The 21542-nt window shown below is 37.6% G+C and overlaps 1 protein-coding gene across 7 annotated transcripts in view; it reads left to right on the plus strand.

The window, feature by feature from the left end:
* Positions 1 to 21542, plus strand: part of KLC1 (kinesin light chain 1) — a 46893-nt gene that overhangs the window by 2818 nt on the left and 22533 nt on the right. For all 7 annotated transcript variants that reach the window (XM_030948540.1, XM_030948544.1, XM_030948543.1 and 4 more), the window contains exons 2-4: positions 14181 to 14442; positions 17616 to 17846; positions 19870 to 19948. In XM_030948540.1, the coding sequence (XP_030804400.1) occupies positions 14182 to 14442; positions 17616 to 17846; positions 19870 to 19948 (571 nt within the window). In that variant the 5' untranslated portion in view covers position 14181. The remainder of the gene's footprint in view (positions 1 to 14180; positions 14443 to 17615; positions 17847 to 19869; positions 19949 to 21542) is intronic.

Genomic DNA, 21542 nt, shown 5'->3' on the forward strand with positions numbered 1-21542 from the left:
CTCAATTTACAAATACTTGTAAAATAAAGTTTTTATAAGAGGAGTAATAAATACAGAAATCTGGGTAAATTGATAAATAATCAAAGTGTACTCTGTGTGCAAAGCAAAGTGTATTCAGTGTTGAAGAGCAGAGTCGCAGACAGTGATGGGGACAAGCACGCTAGGTCTAGTTATATTAACATTTTTTGTAGTCAGTATGCCTCCAGGATGTTGTTCAGTATGACACAACTGTTGTAAAAATGGACCAGTTCCATCATCATGGCAATAAAGTGGGTAGCCACAGGCTTTCTCCTAATTCAACCTTCATAATATTTCATGTTTCCAAAGTATTTCTAATTGTTTTACAAGAGCACAGTGTTTACCTTGACCAAAGTTTAGAAAAACATTTCAATGTTAACTCTGATTTTCCTTCAAGCAAACGCATGACGAACATGATGTCTAAAATGTATTTGTTGCACCCAAGTACCAGCCAGAGACACCTTGTTCACTCTAAAAAGATTCCTGTTTGGCTTCAAAATAGAACTGGTTGTAGCAGTTACCCTGTGTCACAGTCAGCTTCAGGTGTTCTTGAGGTAATAAAGTCTTCCCAGTGTTTGATTTAATGAAACATTTTCCTTTCTGAAAGTAGGATGTAGAAGGAAATGTGGTTCCTTTGAAAATTACTAAATAAATGCCTGACCAGAGAAAGGTGCCCTTTTTGTGACTTGGATTTGCTGAGATATTTGTTGTCGTCATCTTCCGGGATTTAAATTGGGCACTTCGTTACGAGGATTAGAGCCAGAATTGCAGATTCTTTCAGTGATACAGGAATTACTTCCAGAGGGTTCTATATGAGGTGTTTTGTAGTCACCAGGCATGAGATGACACTATACATGGGGCTTTTTGTTCTAGACAATTAACATACTTAATAATAAGAGGCCATACTGAAAGGACAAGCACGAGGACTGAAGGTTGTATGTATGCTTCTTGTGCCCATAATATATTTGGGAATGTGAACAAAGAATGAACACTAAATTAACATTAGATATGCTAATTTCTTTAAATGTGTAAAGGCAGTCTCTGATAATTGACAGTTTCTTCAGATTCAGTCAGCTAAGAAAACAGATGCAAGTAATAGTATCTGTGTGTTGATTTAATCACTGTTTGTTTCTTTGAATCCAGCTTATCTCCCAGGGATGCTGCTATTTAACTGCAGTAAGAAACAATCTTTACTCTGGAAGCTGTATTTTGGCATTTGGCTTGTATGTAGAATTAAAATGAATTTAGTTTGTCAAATAGTTATTGTTGGTCGTGTTTCTTGCTGAAAATGAGGAATATGGGCTCATGCCACCTTATATTTCCAATATGCTTGTTGTCTGTTTGCTTAAATGGACATATTTTGTACATGGTTTCTCAATATCAAGTCTTCCTTACAAGTGAAAGCAGTAAAATATCTTTTGTGGGTAGACTTAAAAGTGAGCAGTTTCATATTTTGATTATTTTGTAAATACCCACCATGAACCAAATTCATCATGTTTAGATTTTCTTCCTGGGACTATGTCAGAAACCTAGCTGATTTTATTAAATTTAAAGTGACTAGAACAAAGGATGTCATCAATCTAGTGGGTAGTACTGGCTTCCTTACATACCTGTAGGGTTGGGGGGGGGGTGGCTAATTATATTACATTTACTATGGGATGTACCACAGCAAACCATTTCAAAAGTTAACGCTGCAGTTATGTTCAAAAGTTCAAGAAATGTCTGACATAAACCAACTTTCCGATACTATCTAAAAAGTTATATCTACAAGTTAGTCTTTTTAAAGGACAATACATATATTTTTCAGGATTACCAGGTAAATTATTATCTTCATTCTTATCTGTGTTTGTATCTAGTAGTTAATTAGTTACTGTTAACAAAAAATTAAGAATACTGTCAAAGTGCTATGGTTCAAACTTGCGAGCCATGCCTCAGTGCAGAGGGTGGTGGTTTAAGCTTTGGAAAGGATTGAAGGAACTGCATTTCTGCACTGTATCCTGAGTTTGTTCCTTCCAGATGACAGTAGCTAAATGATTTGCAAACCATGTCATACAGATTAGGGACTGGCAGGGAGGAGCAGGGTATGTGTTGGTGTGGTTCTGCTGCTTTGTTTTTGATTTTCTAAATAGAATATTGTCTTAAGATTTAGTGCTTTTATGGATGTTCCTTTATCAAACAATGTCAGCCTGAATAGTGTGGGAAAGGCACAGTTTTGTCTTTCTCTTCTGGCTTGAGCAGCTTCCATTTCAGAGAAGCTGCTGTTAGTTACTCTGTCATCCCTCCTGTCTTTGCCATGAGTGGATTTTAGTATATCCCCACCTTTAATGTTTCATTTCTTCATGTGCTTAAACTGGATGATCCATCCTGCTCTCCCCCAGCTCCCAGTCACATTTAGTGTGTATTTAAAGGGAGGAGGATTGATGAAAGAAGTGGATTCATCTCTCCCTCACAGTGGCAGAGTGTAGTCAGATTAATCCAACTAGTGGGATGGTAATGTGTGAGGACACAGGGGAGGTTATAGTTTTGAGCTGGGAGGGGCACTACAACCTTCTATAATATTTCTGTTGACGGAATAGGAATATATAATTGATCTCTAAGGATGTAGATGAAAGTTCTTCAATCTCAGTGCTGGTTTATGTAGTTCCACAGTCCTGCTGCTTGTTCCCTTTTCCTCATTCCATCAACACAGCTTGCTGCATGGCAGCCTGGGGAAATAAGTGTATTTTGGTTGGCCTGAACCTTTTTTCTTTTCTGTCCCCTCACTTCTGACAGTAAAATAATCTAGTAAAAGGCACATATCTTTATTTTGATTTATTATGGACAGGGATGTGGAAGAAGTGTGTGGCTGGATGAGGAGCACTGCCAAGTTATGATGTGTAGCCATAGCCTTGGTGAGTGAAAGAGTGCTCAGGGTCAGGTGTTTGCAGGAAGCCAGACCAGAGGATTCAGTCTCTAAATTCTTCTGGACATAGAAGGCAATAATGTGTGGAAAATAAAAGAATGTGCTGAACTTTGTATTTACCATTTCCTTGGATGTAGTGGCCCAATTCAGTATAGTAGCATTCAGCATAGTGAATATTACTGTATTGAAACATGGAGGGGTGCAGAAGTCATGCTGATGTTTGGCAGTGTGTTAGCTTACATGATAGTGACCTGGAGGTCTTACTAGAGGTATAAGGGAATGAATCCCCAGAAAGACATGTTAATTTTGAGGAATGTTGTATTTTGGGAAGATCAGATGTGTGAACCTGAGGACTATGGCTGTGGTAAGGCAGATTGTGTTTAACAGAGAGGATGTAATAAAATTGCTTAATAAGATTCTGGTCTGGGAGCATTCTGAAACACATAATACTGGTCCTTGGTAGGCACTCCCAAGGGCTTAAGAAATCATACAGAGATGAGGTGTAATGTTTTCCTGTGGTACTTACAGGTGTCATAGCCAGATGTCCTAATTTTTAAAGAATTTGTTATCCATTCATACCTTTTGAAAAAGACAAGAGGCACCACAGGTTGCCTTTGTCTCAGAGTCTCAGTAATTTGCTGTTACTTAAATACATCTTTCCATTGTTCAGAAAATAGATAAAGGCAGATTAATGAATCAATTACTTTGCTTTTAAGTACTTTTTATTCAATTAGTATCAATTCCTCTCCCTGGAGTTTTAAGAAAAAAATCATATTCTGCATGTTGATTTTTAGCCCACACTTAAAATACTGCTATTGGAATACACTGTTTAACTAAAGAAAAATATCTTGGGTTTGAAATTTGTGCTGAATGCAGGTGGAGAGCAAAGATGCACAGCCCAGTTTTAAAGGCAGCAGTCAGTGGGGTTTGAATTACAGCGACTGCTTGTACTTTGTGTGGCCATTGAATCTTGATCCACACCCATTTGTTAGGATAACAAGTAGCTTGAAAATATGCTTGCTGACTTCTGTTTTTTCTTTTCCTATTTTGCATTGCAGCCTGTAGTGTGGCTGCACATGGAGCGGTGCTTGCAAGCGCATGATACGGTGCTTTTAATGGTGTGGTTGTTTTAGGGGCCACTGTTCTGCCATCCTCGGGAGGGGCATGCTTTCAAAACAGATTATCCAAGTGAGATGGTTTAAAAAACAATATTCAAATGAAACTTTTAGCCTCTGTGTTTATTTTCCAGTTAGTGTGCTCTTGTTCTGTGTCAGTCCACCAGAAGAGCGGTGTCCTGCAGCAGGGTGGGGGGAACTGTCACGTGAGTGGTGTGACCACAGTGAGGATTTCAGGAGTCCCAAAGGGACACTCTGTGCCCAGCACTAGCTAAGGTAAATCAGGAATGTAAAAGATCACTAGAGAAGGAGTTGGAACTATGGTTTGGTCTCAGGTGTGAGTGCACAGAATGTTAAGGTGCCTTTGTGAAGTGCTGGGTTAGGGCCTGCTCTATTGCTCAGCACCTCCTGACCCAGGAGAGTTCAAAATATCAGAATAAGGCCTCCAGATTATGGAGTACTTAACAAGGAAATTATTTCCAAACTTACAGCTAAGTCAGCTTTCTGCAGTCGTAGGTAAGAATCAGTGAGTGATAAGCAGTTGTTTTTCTAGATGGTTGTATCATTTGCTGTCCTTTCTATGAACTTAAATATGTAAGGTGTAAAAAAATTCTCATAACTGGTAGTTGCCATTGAAAGTATTGGTTTTAATGTAATATTGAATGGGTTAGCATTGATTCTTTCTCAATATTAAGGATTATGCCTGAACAGTTTAACTGTGAAACTTTTTCTGTCTTTTTAGTGGTTTTGCATTTATTTTTTTAATTATTGAAGGATAAGCAGGAGGAAGATACTTTCCCTAAAGCTTGAAGAGACACTGCACAGTTTGTGCATCTTAATGTGAACTATTAAATAGTTTCAAAACCCGATGTAAGGATTTGTTAAACCTAAAGGTTGCTGTGTGCTGAAACACTGTTAGTGGATGTTCCTTTTATGCCTGGAGAAGAAATAGCTTTTTTTCTTGTTTCAGTCCAAATAACCCTTTTCTTCAATGCCGTCAAGCATGTAAGAGCATTGTAGTCAGTACTCAGAGCAAATTGTCAGCAGAGCTTCCCACGTGGATCCAGTGATATGAGGCAAGCTGTGGCCTTCTCTGCCCTTCCTGAATGCATTTTCCAGATCTTTATGGGTATGCTATAAAAAGTAGATTTGGTTAAGATAATAGAAGTGATGTTTGCAAGTGGAAGCTGATAGCATTTCTAATGTATTCTGGAAGACTGATTTGATGGGAACATTCCTGTGCTTCTACTTAAGTGCTGTTTAGAGATTGGATAAATAGATAACATAAATGGATGCTTACTTTGATTAGTCAATAAAGCAGTTTTTGTCCAAAAATAACAATGCAAAATGAAAGGACTAGAGTCAAGCTGAAAAGTAGGCTTTGTCTACACTATTGAAAGCTTCAAATTGCAAGACAGGTAGCTTTTGATGCTGCTGTATTTCCTCTTATGCTATGTGCCCTAACCCTGTTCCAGTCTCAAAGTCTCTTACACCAGCAAGAACCAGCCTTATCAAAACATTTATCAAAATTCATTGAAGACCTGTTTGCACAAGGTGGCCAGTCCATGGAGAGCCAAGTGCTATTTTCACACAAAAATCAATACAGGTTGTTGGAATATTGAGGGGAAAAACTGTGTAATTTGATAAGTGATGATGGATCTGTTACTCAGACTTTCTTGACAGTATTTATTTTAAAATACAGTCAAAATTTCCTTTCAATCCACTTAAAGTAGATAATTTATGAAGCATGTCCTTGTAACTACAAAATACTAAACTACAATACAATTTTTGAACAATTAGCGTAGATTTCCCCTGATGTATCTTTGATTCTTGTGACAAGACTTTTTAATAATTAAAGGTAATTATAACTACTCTCTAAGTTGTTACACCTCTGCCTTCTGATTCATTTAAGTAAGTTTATTCTGTCTTTATGTAACTGCTCTTAGTACAGTCATGGTCTTTTTGTTAAAGTGATCCAGTGAGGTGGGCTTTGGTGTCATGTCTCACAGGAGAAGGCACATCTCCTGTGGCCTAAACTGGGATGTTGTGTCAGTGTTTTAGGGAGGGAAAACACCCTCCTTTCTCAACATCCACTGGTGGCTGCTTGAAAGTGTTTTAGTAGTGCTCACAGAAGCTGAGGAAGTGCTGGCTTTGCAGGAGACCAACAGACGCTGCTTCTGTTGACACAACAGCAGTACAGAAGGGAGACAACTCCCTTGCTCCAAGGGGTAGGAGACTTGGAGATCTGCAGTTTGCCTGCCTTCAGAGATTCCATGGACATAACTAAAATTAAAAAAAAACAGGTTTCACCCAACACTACCAAACAGCAGAAGAGGATTGTGTTCAGTTTTATTATTCTGGAAAAGAATGGAGTTTGGATCTTGCCGCTGGGCTGTTTCAGATTTTGAGTAAGGAAGTTATGTACCATCAGCATGTAACAGATGATAGCAGCCTTGATTAACAAAGAGTTTTATAAGCTGTACCTTCTTGAAAGTCTGGCTTTTGGTGTAGCTCCTCTGGATTCCTGACTGGCTCTGTGGAACTGCCTTAGACACACACTTCTGTCAGATTGCTTTTGCACTTGTTTCAGCTTTGACAAAGAGTAATCTGTGATGTGATACCAAATGCATAGAAGGGTCTTAATATCCATCTAGTTTCATTTAAAATCTGAGGTATTAGAAGGGCTTGGGTATGTGTACAGAGAATTAATTTTTCTCTTACATGTTTATAATACATCCAGACCAATTGTAGTATCTAGCACTTCTCAGAGAATCTACAGTGATTTTAGGATATGTTGCCAGTCTGTGTTCCAATCACTATATTTTTAGGCCTTTGGAAAGGTAAAATGCAGTTGATGAGATGTGCAAAAAAGAGGATACTTTCCCTTGATTCCTTTCACACCAATAATTGGAATGGGTATAATAATGTGTAAGGGGAGTCACACCATCTGAGGGTCTCAGTCTGCTGCAGTATGTGAACAGGAAAAGCAAGATGGGATTTGGCCTGCAGCATTATGGAATTCCAGCTAAGTTTGAGTCTAAAAGAGATTTTGGAATTAGATGGGCAGGTCATCTGGATTGTCTGCAGTTAAAAGGATACAGATTTGCTGTATCATGATAATTGAAATGCTAGCTAGTAGCCAGTGTTTATTCAGTGCAGCACGGTCAAGGGATTGACACCATAATCTTTTCTTTAAGAGGGAGAATAATCTGTGTAGTTAAAGAAAGCTTTTATGTCACTGAATACTTTTACACTGTATACTGATTTTTAACTCAGTTAACTATTTCAGCAGGAAGTAATAAATTCCATGGAAATAGTTTGCTTGCTACAGAAGAAAGAAGGCTGAGGACTGAAATAACTCTCAAGGCATTTTTGCCAGCTGTCTTTGAAATGTGCAAAAGTATTTTTTCAAAATAGTATTAAATTTGTTACCTTTAAGAATCTAGGTATGATTGCTAAGAAAGTGTTCATTAGTGTTGAAGTAGCATGCTACAGAAATCTAAATCAAAGGACTGTGCAGCAGAGCAAATCTTCCTAGCTTGTACTTTCTCAGCAGTGCAAATCATCTTAGCTTGTGCTTTCTCAAAGAGAATCGTCAGCTTCACCCTTGGTAAGGGTTTTATAGGAGCTATTTTTGCCATCATCTCTTTTTTGTTAGCAAATATGGTTTGTTAGTCTGAGTTTCTCTGTAATAATTTTTTCATTTTCCAAAGAATCTAAAGATTTCCCCTGAAAGGTATGATTTTTAAATTTTTTAATAACAGGCCCCAACATTAAAACATTCCAAGATTTATCAAGGTAGATGTACAGTGACTGTGTTCTTCAGCTAAACAAGTACATAATCCTCTTCACTTGAACATAGTTGAATGCAGTGCATGGGCTTATTGGTAGCCATTGAGGTTTTCTAGAGGCTGGCAGTGTTTTTCAGAGATGGATGCTGCTGTGATGCAGGGGTAGAATGTGAGGCCACCACAGCCTCTTCCCACTGCTGCCATGTGGAGAGTAGGCTGCTCCTGGCAGCCATAAGAGAAAAGCAGCAGCCTTTTTGGAGATGTGGAGATTTCTGCCCGTATTCAAGGGTTGTTTTTGTTTTACTCCTTTTAGTCAGTCTGTCCTTTGCTTATTATTTGCTTATTATTCATGTCCTGTGCATTTCTTCAGACACCTCTGGGCTCGCCTTTAGAAATGCCAAAACTTTGCAAAGGTTGAGTGTTTCTCCAGTTTATTTACCAGCACAGACATTTTGTGATGTTAAGGCTTTAGGTCAAATTCCAGATGTGATTCTGAGCTTTTCTTGGGATATGTGCCCTTGACATTAAAGAACTACAAGTGTCCTTTTTACAGGACATTTATTTACCTAGCATACCTTCACTTTAAACCAAGTGGTAGGGCAGACTTCTGCATTCAGGGCTAGCTCTGAATTGAAGGCTGGCAGGAGGAGCACAGAAAGATGGTTTTAAATTTAAATACTTACTACCTGGTAATTGGTAGAAAAAGTGACTCCCCTTGGGAAGGGGGAGTTTCTCTGTAGCTTAATACTGGTTGCTAGGTTGTGTGCAGCTCCATCCTCTTACCTGCTTCTGGTCAGTGATTTACAGCCTCCAGAATGTGCTGCTAATTGTCCTCCCCGAGTTATTTTTAAGGCAGCTGGTGTACCTGTGTGTTAAATGCTGAAGGTGCTTTCTGAGCTCACGCATTTGGAAACCCGAGGCAGTGCAGAAGTGCAGCAGTGTTCTGTTTATAGAACTGGGTCAGCCAGCGTGCCTTAAGTCTGACCTCCACCAGGACACTGTTTGCAGGTGCAGTTCCAGATTTTCTATTTTATGCAGATTCAAATATAGATGATGGGAAGAGTGATGACTAGCACTGTCAGGGAAGCTGCAGTCCTGAATATGTCAAGAGGGAAAAGCTACTTTCCTCTGGGAGTTCAGAGATCATGTAATGGAACAAAATTCCTGACTATAAGGGACCATTTCAAGTAAATGGAAGGCAAATCAGACAAAAAGAGAAAGATTATAAATATTCCTTATGGGAATATGACTTGTGACAGCAGAAATAGTCTCACAGGTAAAGAGAAATTTAACATCTTAAATTTGGAAAAAAACAACAGATAATCATTGTTCTTTCAGACTTGAAGAGTCTGACTGAAAGCCATAACAGCAATATAGTCCAAATTGAGTGTTTGTTATGTGAGTGCTTTTACAAATACCTTTCTCAGTGTATGAAATGCATCCATGAGTGATTCAGCCTTGTCATTTCTGCTGTTGTTGAGCTGCCTGCAGTAGGGGTGCGGCTGATGCAGTGTTTGACACACTACTAAGTCCTTCCCAAACTGTTTTTCATCTCTTGCCTTTGTTGCTTAGTTTTTGTGCTTGGAACAGCCTGTAATGTTTTGATGGTTGTTTGAGCAGGCAGTTTTCCACATTATGAAGATGAGCAGTTAAAGCAGCTCGTAGTATTTGAAGATGGTGCCTTCCATGATGTGATGAGACGTGTTCTTGCTCTGAGCAGGGAATTAATGACTTGTAATTTGCAGCTCATACAAAATTGAAGCAAGTACATGGCAGATGTAGGGTGCTGAACCTTGCCATTTAATTAGGAGGAACTAAGAGTGAAATTAGGGTTAAAAGCCTTGAATAGACTGATTATTGTTAGGAAACTGTGAACTGTTAAGTTCCTATTAGAGATACAAAAAGCTCAAATTAGTTTAACTTTTCACTGTAACTTTGTGGAATTTGCAGTGCATGTAGGTGACAGAGCCCCTAGGTATGGCTTGAGCCAGTCTTGCAGCAGCTTTTACTGTTGGGAAGATGATTTACTCTTTTTTATACGCAAACACATTATTTGAATTATTTGAAAGTGAATGAACACATTCATTTTCAGCTATGCTGCCTGTTAGCTGTACATTCAGAGAAAAAGTTTAGGGAGAATTTCGCTTGACAAAGCAGTTTAGACTTGGGGGGTTTTATAATATATTTATTTAAAATTATATTTTGCAACAATTTTGATCAGACACTAAGTACATTAAAAATTTATCTTCCAAGCTTTTAGTACTTGAAACTCATTAAATAATAAAAATATCAATACAGAGAGGGGAAGTCCTTAGGGATTCAGACCAAGGAAGAAAAATTAGAATGGTTTTATTTATTTGTTTTTAGGATCCATGCTAATCTTTAGGCAAGGAAAAAAAATGTTGTGGGTTTTTAGAATGAAATTCTTCCTTGATAAGTTTTCTTATGCAAAGAGGGATTCATACATGTTTTGGCACAAGAATATTTTGAAGTGATCTGCAGGAAAATGACTCTTCTTTAAAATCAGCTGGGTAGGAAAAGCTCTGTAAGAGATCTTTAAATATGAGCTGGAGAGCTTAGTAGCTGGCTGTGATATGTGTATGTCTGTGGAAGAATTCAGGCAGAAATCTGTGATGTCAGCATTACTAGTGTAGTTGGTTTGAAAGTTTTATGAATAACAAAATACTTAAACTGATTAAAGATAGCAGCCACTTAAGTTGTTTGTACATGATGAGATTATCCCAGTGGTTACAGACTGAAAGGTTTGGCCTTGCTTTCTTTGTGCTTCCTTTGGTTCAGACTCTTGCTGTTCTCAGTCAATTTCTTTGTTTTGAGTTTATGTTACAAAATGTTACAAAATGTGGAAACCTCTTTAGTTGCAGGGCTTTTTATGTTCTGTCAAAATTAACTGACTTTGGTGTATTCTAAGGCAGTGACTTGATTTTTCTAGAAGTTGGAAAGCATTAAGTGACTTTTGGACTTCAGCATAGTCAATATTATCACAAACAAAGAAGGAGGATAATATTCAAGATCTACACAGACACATACTTAATATAATGGTAAATTTCTTAAGCCGGCTAGTGAGTCTGTAACTCTGGCTGCATTGCATTTTTTTTTTCTCATCCAAAATTCTGTTTTATAAACCTTTGTACATCTTAATTCTTTGCTTTGTTTTCAGTTGTATACTGAGCTAAAAACTAGTATTTGAATCTAGAATTCCTGCCCAGGTAAAATTTGCAGTGCAGTGAAGTGCAGGACAAAACTTACAGGAGCTTGAGAAGCCTTTGCCTACACCATTTTTTTTTCTGTAGGGAAATGTATAGGAAGAAAGAGTTAACATTTGTTGAGAAGTGACAATAGTCTGGCTAGGTTTTGTCTCCTTTCCTCTGTATACATCCTGCATACAAACTTCATTTGTTTGCTTCCTGTGTGGCATTTGCTGCCTCAGGACATTCAAATCTAATTTACAGAATCACAGAATATGCTGAGTTGGAAGGGACTCACAGGGATCACTGAATCCAAGTCCTTGCCCTTTACAAAACCCTCCCCAGTTATATGATTATGTATTCAAATATGGGCTTGATTGGTGAACAGGCAATGATCTTTTGTAAAATACATTTTTAAAAAAATCATGAGAGCACCACACCTTCACTTACTGCCCTTAAAGGCTATTAGATATTTATTAAGAAATTTCACTCCTGCAGAGTCAGATTTGATAGCAGGACAAATTATATGTTTGTTATCCTCCTGTTTTCTAAATTATTCTCCCAAGCACAATCTATAAAACTCTGAACACCAACAGACACCCCTCAAAACTTAACCCAAAATATTGATTCCTTTCCTGTCATTGGGAGAGATTGGAGTTCTAACAGTGTTCACTAGAGGAGACTTGAGAATCCCTCTGGCAGGCTGCAGACCTTTATGCCCCTCTGTCTTGATGCAGCTTTTGGCTTGGCTCCAGCACCAGCAGATCCCTTGTGCTGGTAGTGCAGAGGCAATGGAAGCTTTTAGCTACATTTGGGTTGGAATGAGGCAGCTAAAAAATCTGGCACACTGGATTGAGACAGAGGGAATGTATTCATAAAGCAGGTCTGCTGCTGGGATGGTTTTAGTGTGGTTTTGCCCCATCATGTTTAAACCTGCTTCTCCTCTCTTCAAAAGCTGCTGTGCTGGCTTAGCCATCCTTAGTTGCAGCTTTAGTGTATTGAGCCAGTACTATGGGCCTGTTAATTTATCTGTTAATTTTGAGTGTTAATTTATCTGTATTCATCACTTAGAATTAATTTTATTTCTACTGAAGTGTTTAAAATGTGTAATTTTTTAAGACAGTATCTATGTGTGCATTACATATATGTATGCAAACATCTGCTTTTCATTTTGCTGTAAAATGACAGAATATTGAGGCATGCAGAGGGAATTGCTGCTATCTCTGGTCACAAAAGATACACAAATAGTCACTTCATTAGATGTCTCTGCTGGTTTTACTTCCTTACAATCAAAGGTTCAGTTCTGTGCATTCAGGATGGAAATTGTTAATTGAGGCTGTGAAAGTGTGCCAAGGCTAATTAGGGTTGTGTGCTGAAGTTAGTATAATCTATAACATTTTCCTATATGACTGTGTGTTAGAAGCATGTGTTAGAAGCATTTATTTGCAAATTTGGTCCACATTAAATTGCAGTTCATTTTTCTACACAACTTCAGAGAGTCTGTGCTTTAAGACTATCTGTTTAAGCATTCCCGGTCATAGTTTTCAGGTTAGAAATGGGAAATGTGTAAATATCATTCTCCTCATCAGGTCTTCATAGGTTAATTTCTTATGCCATGCTCGATTAGTTGCTTTATACACATTTATATGTTTCATTTTGATTTATTTGTGAATATGAAGTTACTGTATTAAATCTGGGTAAAACCAAGTTCAGGCTTCCCCAAATTCTGTGTTTTCAGATTATTACAAAAAAATCCTACTGTCATCTACACCTTTTGTTTGGTAACAAGGCTGTGCCTTTTGGGTATTGTATTGCAGGACATCATTACAGAGAGGATAATTTGAGCACATATAAGAAAGAGCAGCCTTTCATTTTTAATAAAATACAAAAGCATAAGAGTACATCCTTTGGCTGTTGACATGATGTGCATATGTGCATCTTCTTACAGCAGTTTTAATTCCAGACTTCACTGGTTCTTTTTTTTTGCTTTCTCCTAAAATTAGACTAGCTTTTGTAGTACAAAGTTTTAATACCTTTTTAATTCATTTTAAATGTTAGTTTGTCAATGCTCACCCAGGTGTCTTCACATAGATGGGATCATTTATTGCTTTTGAAGAATCTTTCCTATTTTATTCTAGTTTATACTTCCTGGTTCAATCAAAGATTTAAATAGCTGAGCTGTAGAGGAGTAATTTCTCAAGTCTTTGTTTTCATTATAGAACATTTTTCTGGTGACATTAAAAAGGGTCGAATGGTTTGTGTGTCTTCTTTTTACATTTTTACATTGTTAAACTTGTTTGTCAGTTCAGTAACAGCATGTGTGATAATAAGAGAATGTGAGTTTCTAAGCTTTTTTAGGTCTTAATTTGCATTTGGTAGAGGTGTTGAGGTCCAGAAATTTACTATTTATGTGTAATGCTTTAGATACTGATAAAATAGCACAGTGGAATTTTTCTTGCTGCAAGGGTTATACTATACAGACTGTTTTTTCTGGCATGAGACAGGTGTTCCATCTTCATCAAAACAGCTGCATCTAGACCTGTAGGCAATTGAATATCTATGTGTTAAGTGTGGAGTTAAAATAATAAATTAAAGGTGTCCTCGGGGTAGTTGTGATGTTCAAAATACATAGTAGTAAGAGCTTTTGTAGTCCTTGGGAAAGGATGAGGCTGATTTTACCTTTTTGTGGGAGAAAGATGACTTTTCTCATGACTGACTGATGAACTCTTTCAGAAGGCTATGTGATATTTCTTCAAATTCTACAAGCTCCATTTTGTGGGTTTTTTTTAGAGAACTACAGATCAGTGGCATCTGCAAATAGCTATATTTATTTTAGTGTGTATTTTATACACCACCTACTTTGCTTTTTCACAAACAGAATCCTGGAGGTGCAGCCCTGTTCCTCAGTAGTTGCTACAAATTCTGTTGCCACGTCATAGTCTGAGTTTCATTATATGTTGTTTTTCGGTTTATCATTGAGTGTTAATATTAAATCTGGAAATTGAAACTGTTCAAACTCAGGACATGAAACATTATAAAAATTGTGCACAAATATGATTGTATTCTGAATATACCTTTCAGACTTTATTCACTTATATGCTTATTTTATTTTTCTTTTTGTATTAACTAGCATACTCTTCCATTTCAGAATGTATGAAAACATGTCCACAATGGTGTATTTAAAGGAAGAGAAGTTGGAGAAGCTTACTCAAGATGAAATTATTGCCAAAACTAAGCAAGTGATTAATGGACTAGAGGCACTGAAGAATGAACACAATTCAATTTTACAGAGCTTACTTGAAACTTTGAAATGTTTGAAGAAAGATGATGAAACTAATCTGGTTGAAGAAAAATCAAACATGATTCGAAAGTCACTGGAAATGCTGGAGCTTGGCCTTAGTGAAGCACAGGTAAAGTTGTGGTAAAAATGAAGCATTTCAGACATTTCTCCCCAGATATTAGTAATATGCTGGAACATTTATATTATTCTTGGATATAATGGACAAAAGCTGCTGTAATTAATAGAGGTAGTTACTGTACATCATGCTGTGTTACAGAACTAATTATGGGATTTGTATTAAAGCACTGAAACTCATGACTGGGCTCCACTTGACATCAGTGATATTCCACTTGACATCACTGGCATTCAGTCTAAACATTTTCTGTTTAGACTTTCCACATCAGGCATTAGGCAGGTAATGTTCAAACAGCTCAAGATCTGAGCAGTGGCATTTTAACTCTAAAAGATGTCATAGAAAGGTCTCAAACAAACATACATATAATAAATGTATTTGCTCCAGCCTTTGAGCTTTGGTGTAGCCTTAAATTCATGTTTATATTCCCTTGACTCATATTTTTTATAGTAGCACATGATGCTTTTAGAGCTTAAGAATCTCTAATGTTTATTGAACATTTTACTAAACCAAAATTGAAACTAAAAGCATTTTAAAGTTTAAGACCTGAGTACAGAATCTGAACAAACTGATACATTAAAGAGAGGACTCTGAGCTAAGTTCTATGGACTCTTAGTTGATGAAGATACCATCCACAGAAGATAAGTGAAAAGTTGTATGTTTATTGGGTTGTCAGGACTATATTTACAGTACAACTTTATGATATTTTGTACTAAGTCAAAAACCTGAAATGATGTGATATGACAGTCATCCCTGTAAAATAGGAGAGTGTTTGCAAAAGAGTTGAAAATGCCAATGAGTTAGTTCTACATTAATAGGCTTTCTGTTGGTCTGTAACTGTGCTCAGACTTCTCTTCTGGACTGAGCTGTTATTGTGTGCTGATCTGGAAGTTGTGTGCATTGGATCACGGTGAATTGAGGCTGAGAGAATGAAATGTGGGTTATCAGACAGGGGAATGTAGAAGCCCTGGACAAACTGTCAGGCCTTAGTGTACATGTTGTATATTCTTTGATATCTTGTGTAGGAGGAAAATGCTAGAAGATACATGGAGTAAAATTGCAGTAGTTGAGGTACCTTTAATGGTTGTTTGTAGAAGATGTGCAAGTGAATGAGTAACTTCTGTGTAGTATTTGGACTCTGAGAAGCCAGTTCTGAATTTTACTCTATCAGGAGCCTCAGTTGCTGATGTTCCTGCCTTGTTTGCCTCCCATGGTACTTTGTGAACTGCAGTGGTGAGGAGCCAAACAGTCTGCATTTGCTGCCTTTGTTAGGGAGCCAATTACACTTCACTGCTGCTCTCAGACCTGATAAGGCTACCCTTCCTGAATGCTTTGAGTTGTAACAATGTAGTATTTTTTTTTCAATTTTTAAATTTAAGACATGGAAATAGGTATTTTTTTGTGGCATGCATGTAGGTCTGGTGATGTTATTTCCATGAAAATGAAACTAACTTTGCTAAAAAAGTAATCAGACTTTTGTTTCAGTTTATTCTAGTGAGTAAGATTACAAAATATTTTAGTTTGCCATTGTAGCTTCTTCAGTGGTTGAATATGTTGACCCAATTATCACAATTTTCCTAAATATGCTTTCTCATTATATAAATGCCACTGTTTGAATTGACCAAATAATTAAAAATGTTAGAATAATTTTTAATATGTAATTAGATAGGTGCTGAAGTCTGGAGTTTCAGACTGGTATTAGGAAATTATACCTGGAGTTTTCCTTACCATTATTGGAAAAATTAGTTTCTAAAGCCTTGATGAACATTTTGACACCTGGAATTTCAGCTAAGAACACCATCTGTGTCACATGAAATACTTAGTTTAAATCCACTGAAAGATAACTTTGTTTTTAAAAAAACCATGAACTTGAGGAGATGAAATACTGGTAACTTGGGGATGTCTAACAGATCTGAAAGGTTTGTACTCTCACCAGTGGTCCATTCTGGCAAGGTGTGCATCCTGGGACTGCTGCCAGCTGTTCTACATGTGTCAGTGGGAGATTGCATAAACAGTGAAGGGGAAATATCTTTTGCTGGTAGTGTTTGGCTTTCACTTAATAAGCTCCTTTTTCATTTAACTTTGCTCAGCAAAAAGAAAACCCAGTCCAAGTAAGCTGCTTTTATGGGTGTTGTATTTTTTGCCCTCAATGTGACTGTGTTTGGAAGTCTGCACACTCAAGCTTATGGTTAGTACTATAAAATGCATCTATAAATTGTGTGTTCAGTTGCACATGCAGGTCTCAGTCAAATAATTATCCCTTTGAAGTGTTACCATTATGCTGAGGTGTTCATCTTTAGGAGGTGTAAGAATGTATACAAATCCCTTTTTTGTCTGGAAGGTGCTAAATTAGAACTCTGTGTTAGTTCTTAGGTGATTTTTGTGATCCTGCAAGTTGAATATATTACTGCTCCATTTTATGTTAGTGGAACAAAGATTTCCAGTTCAGTAATCTAGTTCAAATTTTTCATGTATTTTAAGATTATATTTAATGTTCAGGGAATTCTGAAACAATTTTAACTTCTGATAGCATCATGGCAAACAATTATTTAGTAAAGAGTTCCTCTAGGTTGGGACCCCAGCAAGGGAAGGACAGGGACCTGTTGGAGCAAGTCCAGAGGAGGCACAGGGTGATAACTGGGGCTGGAGATAGGCTGAGAGAGGTGGAGAAGAGAAGGCTGCAGGGAAATCTTACAGCCCCTTCCAGGGCTAGAAGGGATTACAAGACAGCTGAAGAGGCACTTTCAAAGGTCATGTAGTGATAGGACAAGGCAGAATGGCTTCAAACTGAAAGAAAGTAGGTTTAGATTGGATTTAGGAGGAAATTCTTCCCTGTCAGGGTGGTGAGGTAGGGGAACATGTGCCCTGTCCCTGGAAGTGTTCAAGGCCAGGTTGGATGGGGCTTTGAGCAACCTGGTCTAGTGGAAAGGTGTCCCTGCCCATGACAGGGGGCTGGAAAGAGGTGATCTCAGAGGCCCCTTCCAGCCCAAATCATTCTGAATGGTAAAAAGGTTTAGAGGACAAGTGAGAACCATGTCAAAAACAAAGAGAAATAGGAATGTTTACCAGATTGCACAGCTGACGTAGGTTTAAATAATGAAAGCCTTGTATGTTATGAACAGGACTGCATTCTAGGGGAAGTATGCCATGTGACACATTCTGCTTTTCAGGTAATGATGGCTTTGTCAAATCACTTAAATGCAGTGGAATCAGAGAAGCAGAAACTGCGGGCTCAGGTTCGCCGGCTGTGCCAGGAGAATCAGTGGCTACGGGATGAACTCGCCAATACGCAGCAGAAACTGCAGAAGAGTGAGCAGTCTGTGGCTCAGCTGGAGGAGGAAAAGAAACATCTAGAATTCATGAATCAATTAAAAAAATATGATGATGATATTTCACCATCAGTAAGTATCTCCATAGTAAAACAGTAAAAGCACCTTGCATTTACATGTGTTGTAATCTGCCTGTTTAACAAAAAATAACAGATGTATTTTACTTGTCCCTTAGAAATATTTGTCATTAAACTACTACCTTGTACTAGTGTCACATAGTTTGCAAAATGAGTCTGAGAGCTCATTCTTATTTTAAGAGAGTATATATTTTACTGTATACAGATAATAAAATACATGAGAAACAGAATTGATAAATACTCATTTAGTAGCTTAGAAATGTGAAGAACTGGACCAAAGCAAAAATCTCACCTCTATAAACTTAGCAGTAAAAATAAGTGAGAAATCTAAGCTGTGAGACATTTTACATACCTAGAGGACTTGGCTTATTTTGACTGCAGGAAAAATACTTAATTTTTGTCTTGTGAAATCACTGTGTAGCTTTTGTATCTGTTGAGAATTTACACAAGGATAAGATGTTATTGAATCCCTTTCAGGGCCATCTGCCAGACACTGTGATCATTTGCACGTATACAAGCCCATTGTGTTACATATTCTTCAATTCAGAGAGAAAATGGACACAACTTTAATTTACAGAAGGAACTTACTACTTAAACAGATGTCTGATTTATTTGCCATTAATTTTATAATTTCCTTTTGGTTCCTTAGGTTAGGTGGCACTGAAGAGAAGGATCTAATTTTGTGTGTTCAGATCTTCTCAGTGGTGTCTTGGAAAGTGCAGTTTTTCAGCAATTTTAATGGTTGAAATGTTTCAGCAATTTTAATGGTTGAAAATGGGTGTGATTTAGTCATGCTTAACTTACTGCTTGACTAATCCTTTTAAAAATATTGTACATGGTGAGAGTTGTTTTGGTCAGTTGCACCCTGGAATTTTTCAGTGCTGTCCCCTTACTTGGTATTTGTGGATGGATTTGCCAGTGAAGGCTGTTCAGAAAAGGGGCAGAGGAGGGAATATTGAGATTTTGATGTGCTGTGTTGTCAGACTTTACCCTGCAGATGAATTAAGTAGCTCCATTATTTGAAATTTAATTAACAAATAGAGTCCAAGTAAGCCAAGCATCTTTATAGTTTTGCTAACCGTATGGAGAGTCTCTGTTTCTAGCCTTTGAAATAGTTGTATAGACTCAGTATGAGGTTGGAATCAACACTTAACATTATGAACATCTTGTCTGAGATGTAGTCCCATCAGTTTGCTGGTTTTACAGTGCCCTTGCTCTGCCATCATTGAATTTGAATGCCAGCAGCTGCAGTTGGCTTTTTCTCATCTGTGGAAAAAAGTGTTGATTGGAGAGACAGAAAAATAAGAATGTGTTCTGCCTCAGGGTTTTCTCCTTACTGAGCTCATCCTTTCTGAGAACTTCAACTATTTATGTTTTGTAGACTGAACATTTAGGAAACAGGACTGATCTGTCTCTTCATTTTATATTTGAAATTATATTTGGATGCTTAAAATAATTTTAAACTGATGGATTGTGTAGAAATTAATATGGTTCCAGATGGAGACTATAGGAAATGAACTTCCTTTCAAGTGTTCTTGTTTTGTTTTTTGATTTTTGAACATTCCAGATTATAGTTGCAAAATCTAATTATTTGTACAGAAGTTGAGTAGTCAGAAATTGAGGTCTCCTTATTCCTCTCCCTTGCCCAACTCTAACTGTGTTTATGGCTAAGAAAGGTACCATGGACAGTTCTGTACTGAGCAGTGCTTACTCTTCAGTGGGTACTTTCATGAGACCTAGTGCCTCTGTGAGAATGGCAAATGTGTTCTTGTGTGCTTAAATTGAGACTGAAATCTAGGAGACCTCATTTCTATTCTTGGCCCTTCTGAAGGTGTCCTGTATTGTTTTGGGACAGTGTGTAAATACATTAAAATATAAGACCTACCTTTATAAAACTTCAGTGAGAAATGTTATTCTTGTCAATTCTGAATGTGGGGTTTTCCTTTAACATTGCTGGTTAACTGGCCTGTCCTCTTATGCCTTAGATTTAATTTGTTGGCTTTGGGCTTGTTCTATAGGAGGATAAAGATTCAGATTCCACCAAAGAGCCTTTGGATGATCTCTTTCCCAACGATGAAGATGACCAAGGACAAGGAAGTAAGTGTACTTCAGGTTACATTGTTGGTGTGTTTCTGCAGTGCAGAATATAAAGATGCACTTTAAAAAAATGCTTGCTTCACCACTCCACTGCTACACAGCTGGAGAGGTGAATGCCTCTGCTAGAATAAGGAATCCAATAATTGATATAAATTCTGTACATTGGTGTGTACAGAACTGGGGCCTAGGTTTTTTAGAGTTTACTAGCTGCTGTAAAGTTCAGACTGATTTAAATTCAGAACTTCTCCTGTTATCCTTCTTTGGGGCCTCAGAATGGTTAGTTGCAAATGACTGAGGCAGATGCTGACCAGATAGTGGATTCTGTTAATGACCTTTTTAATGATCTGATTTGAGATTTTTGTGGCAGGTTTCAGTATTAAATCTTTTTCACATAGTCTTTTGTCCTTTGCCAAGGTTGTCTGCATTGGTTTTAGTACTAATTGTGGAAGCATTGTTTGTCTTCAGGTGAGCAGGACTGAGGGATATGCTGTGGAATTTGAGGCAGATGTTTGGTAGTGTGATTGAAAAAAGCTCTTGGTAGATAAGTAAGTTCTGCTTAGTGCAATGTGTTTTTTGTACGTTTGTTAACAGAACATATTGGTGTGGAGTCAGTGCAGTGTGGTGGGAGCAGAATGGTTTTTACCAGACAAATGACTTGAGGGAAAATGTCTGAAGGGACCCACCTTTGCAATCAGCAATCTCAGCTTTCCTTTGTAGGCAAGCATACACAGTACACTGCATTCAACACAGTAAAGCTATCCATAGCCAGCACTGAAGGGAAGGTTTGAAGGGTTTGCAGTAGGTCAGTGTTGATCATGAGCTCCTTCCTAGCTCATCCTTGCTTCCCTAGAATGTTGTAGTTGGAAGGTTGAGAGGCAAAGCTCCCTTACTTCACTTTACAAAATACAAAGTTGACATGTCAGTGATTTCTCTGACCTTCCAAAAAAATGCTGAAATTCTTCAGTGCTTTGGCAGGCAGTAACTCTGGGTATAGGCTTGGACTTGTGTGATTCCGCTGGCATAAAAATGCTTCCACTTTCTGTGAGAGTGGTTTTTGCTTAATAGAAAGGAGAGAATAAAATCAGGCTCAGAGAACAATAAACTTGTTCTCTAGAGTTTAATGAAAATGAACAAGACAGAATATTCTAAATCTTGGAAATTGGTCAGGTGAAAAGAAAAGGAGTAGTACATTCTTGGGGGCAGTAGGAGAGTGAGAGTTGCAACAACCAAAGGTTAGGAAAATAAGTGGCTAAGCTTGAGGGTTGGTGGGTAAAACTTAAAGATTGACTTTGACTCAGGGCCTTTTGTCTTGCAGCTATTATTTCTGGCATCCAAGGTGTTTCAGTCCTTTATGTGCTAATCTTAAGTGCTCCTTGGCATAGCAAACAAAGGGAAACAAAAAAAATTTGTATGTTTAGAGAAGAAGAATAAAGGAAAAAGCTTTTCTGCAGATACTCAGCTTATGTATGTTAGTGTTCCTTTCCATATGAAAACAGCAATATTTGTAAGTGCAAAATTATTATATCATCTTGAGAATGGTTTGCTGAGCCAAAATAGTTTCCTGCTTTCCTCATTAGTTTATTACATTTAGCCC

This window comes from Camarhynchus parvulus, chromosome 5, assembly GCF_901933205.1.
Source record: "Camarhynchus parvulus chromosome 5, STF_HiC, whole genome shotgun sequence".
NCBI lineage: Eukaryota > Metazoa > Chordata > Aves > Passeriformes > Thraupidae > Camarhynchus > Camarhynchus parvulus.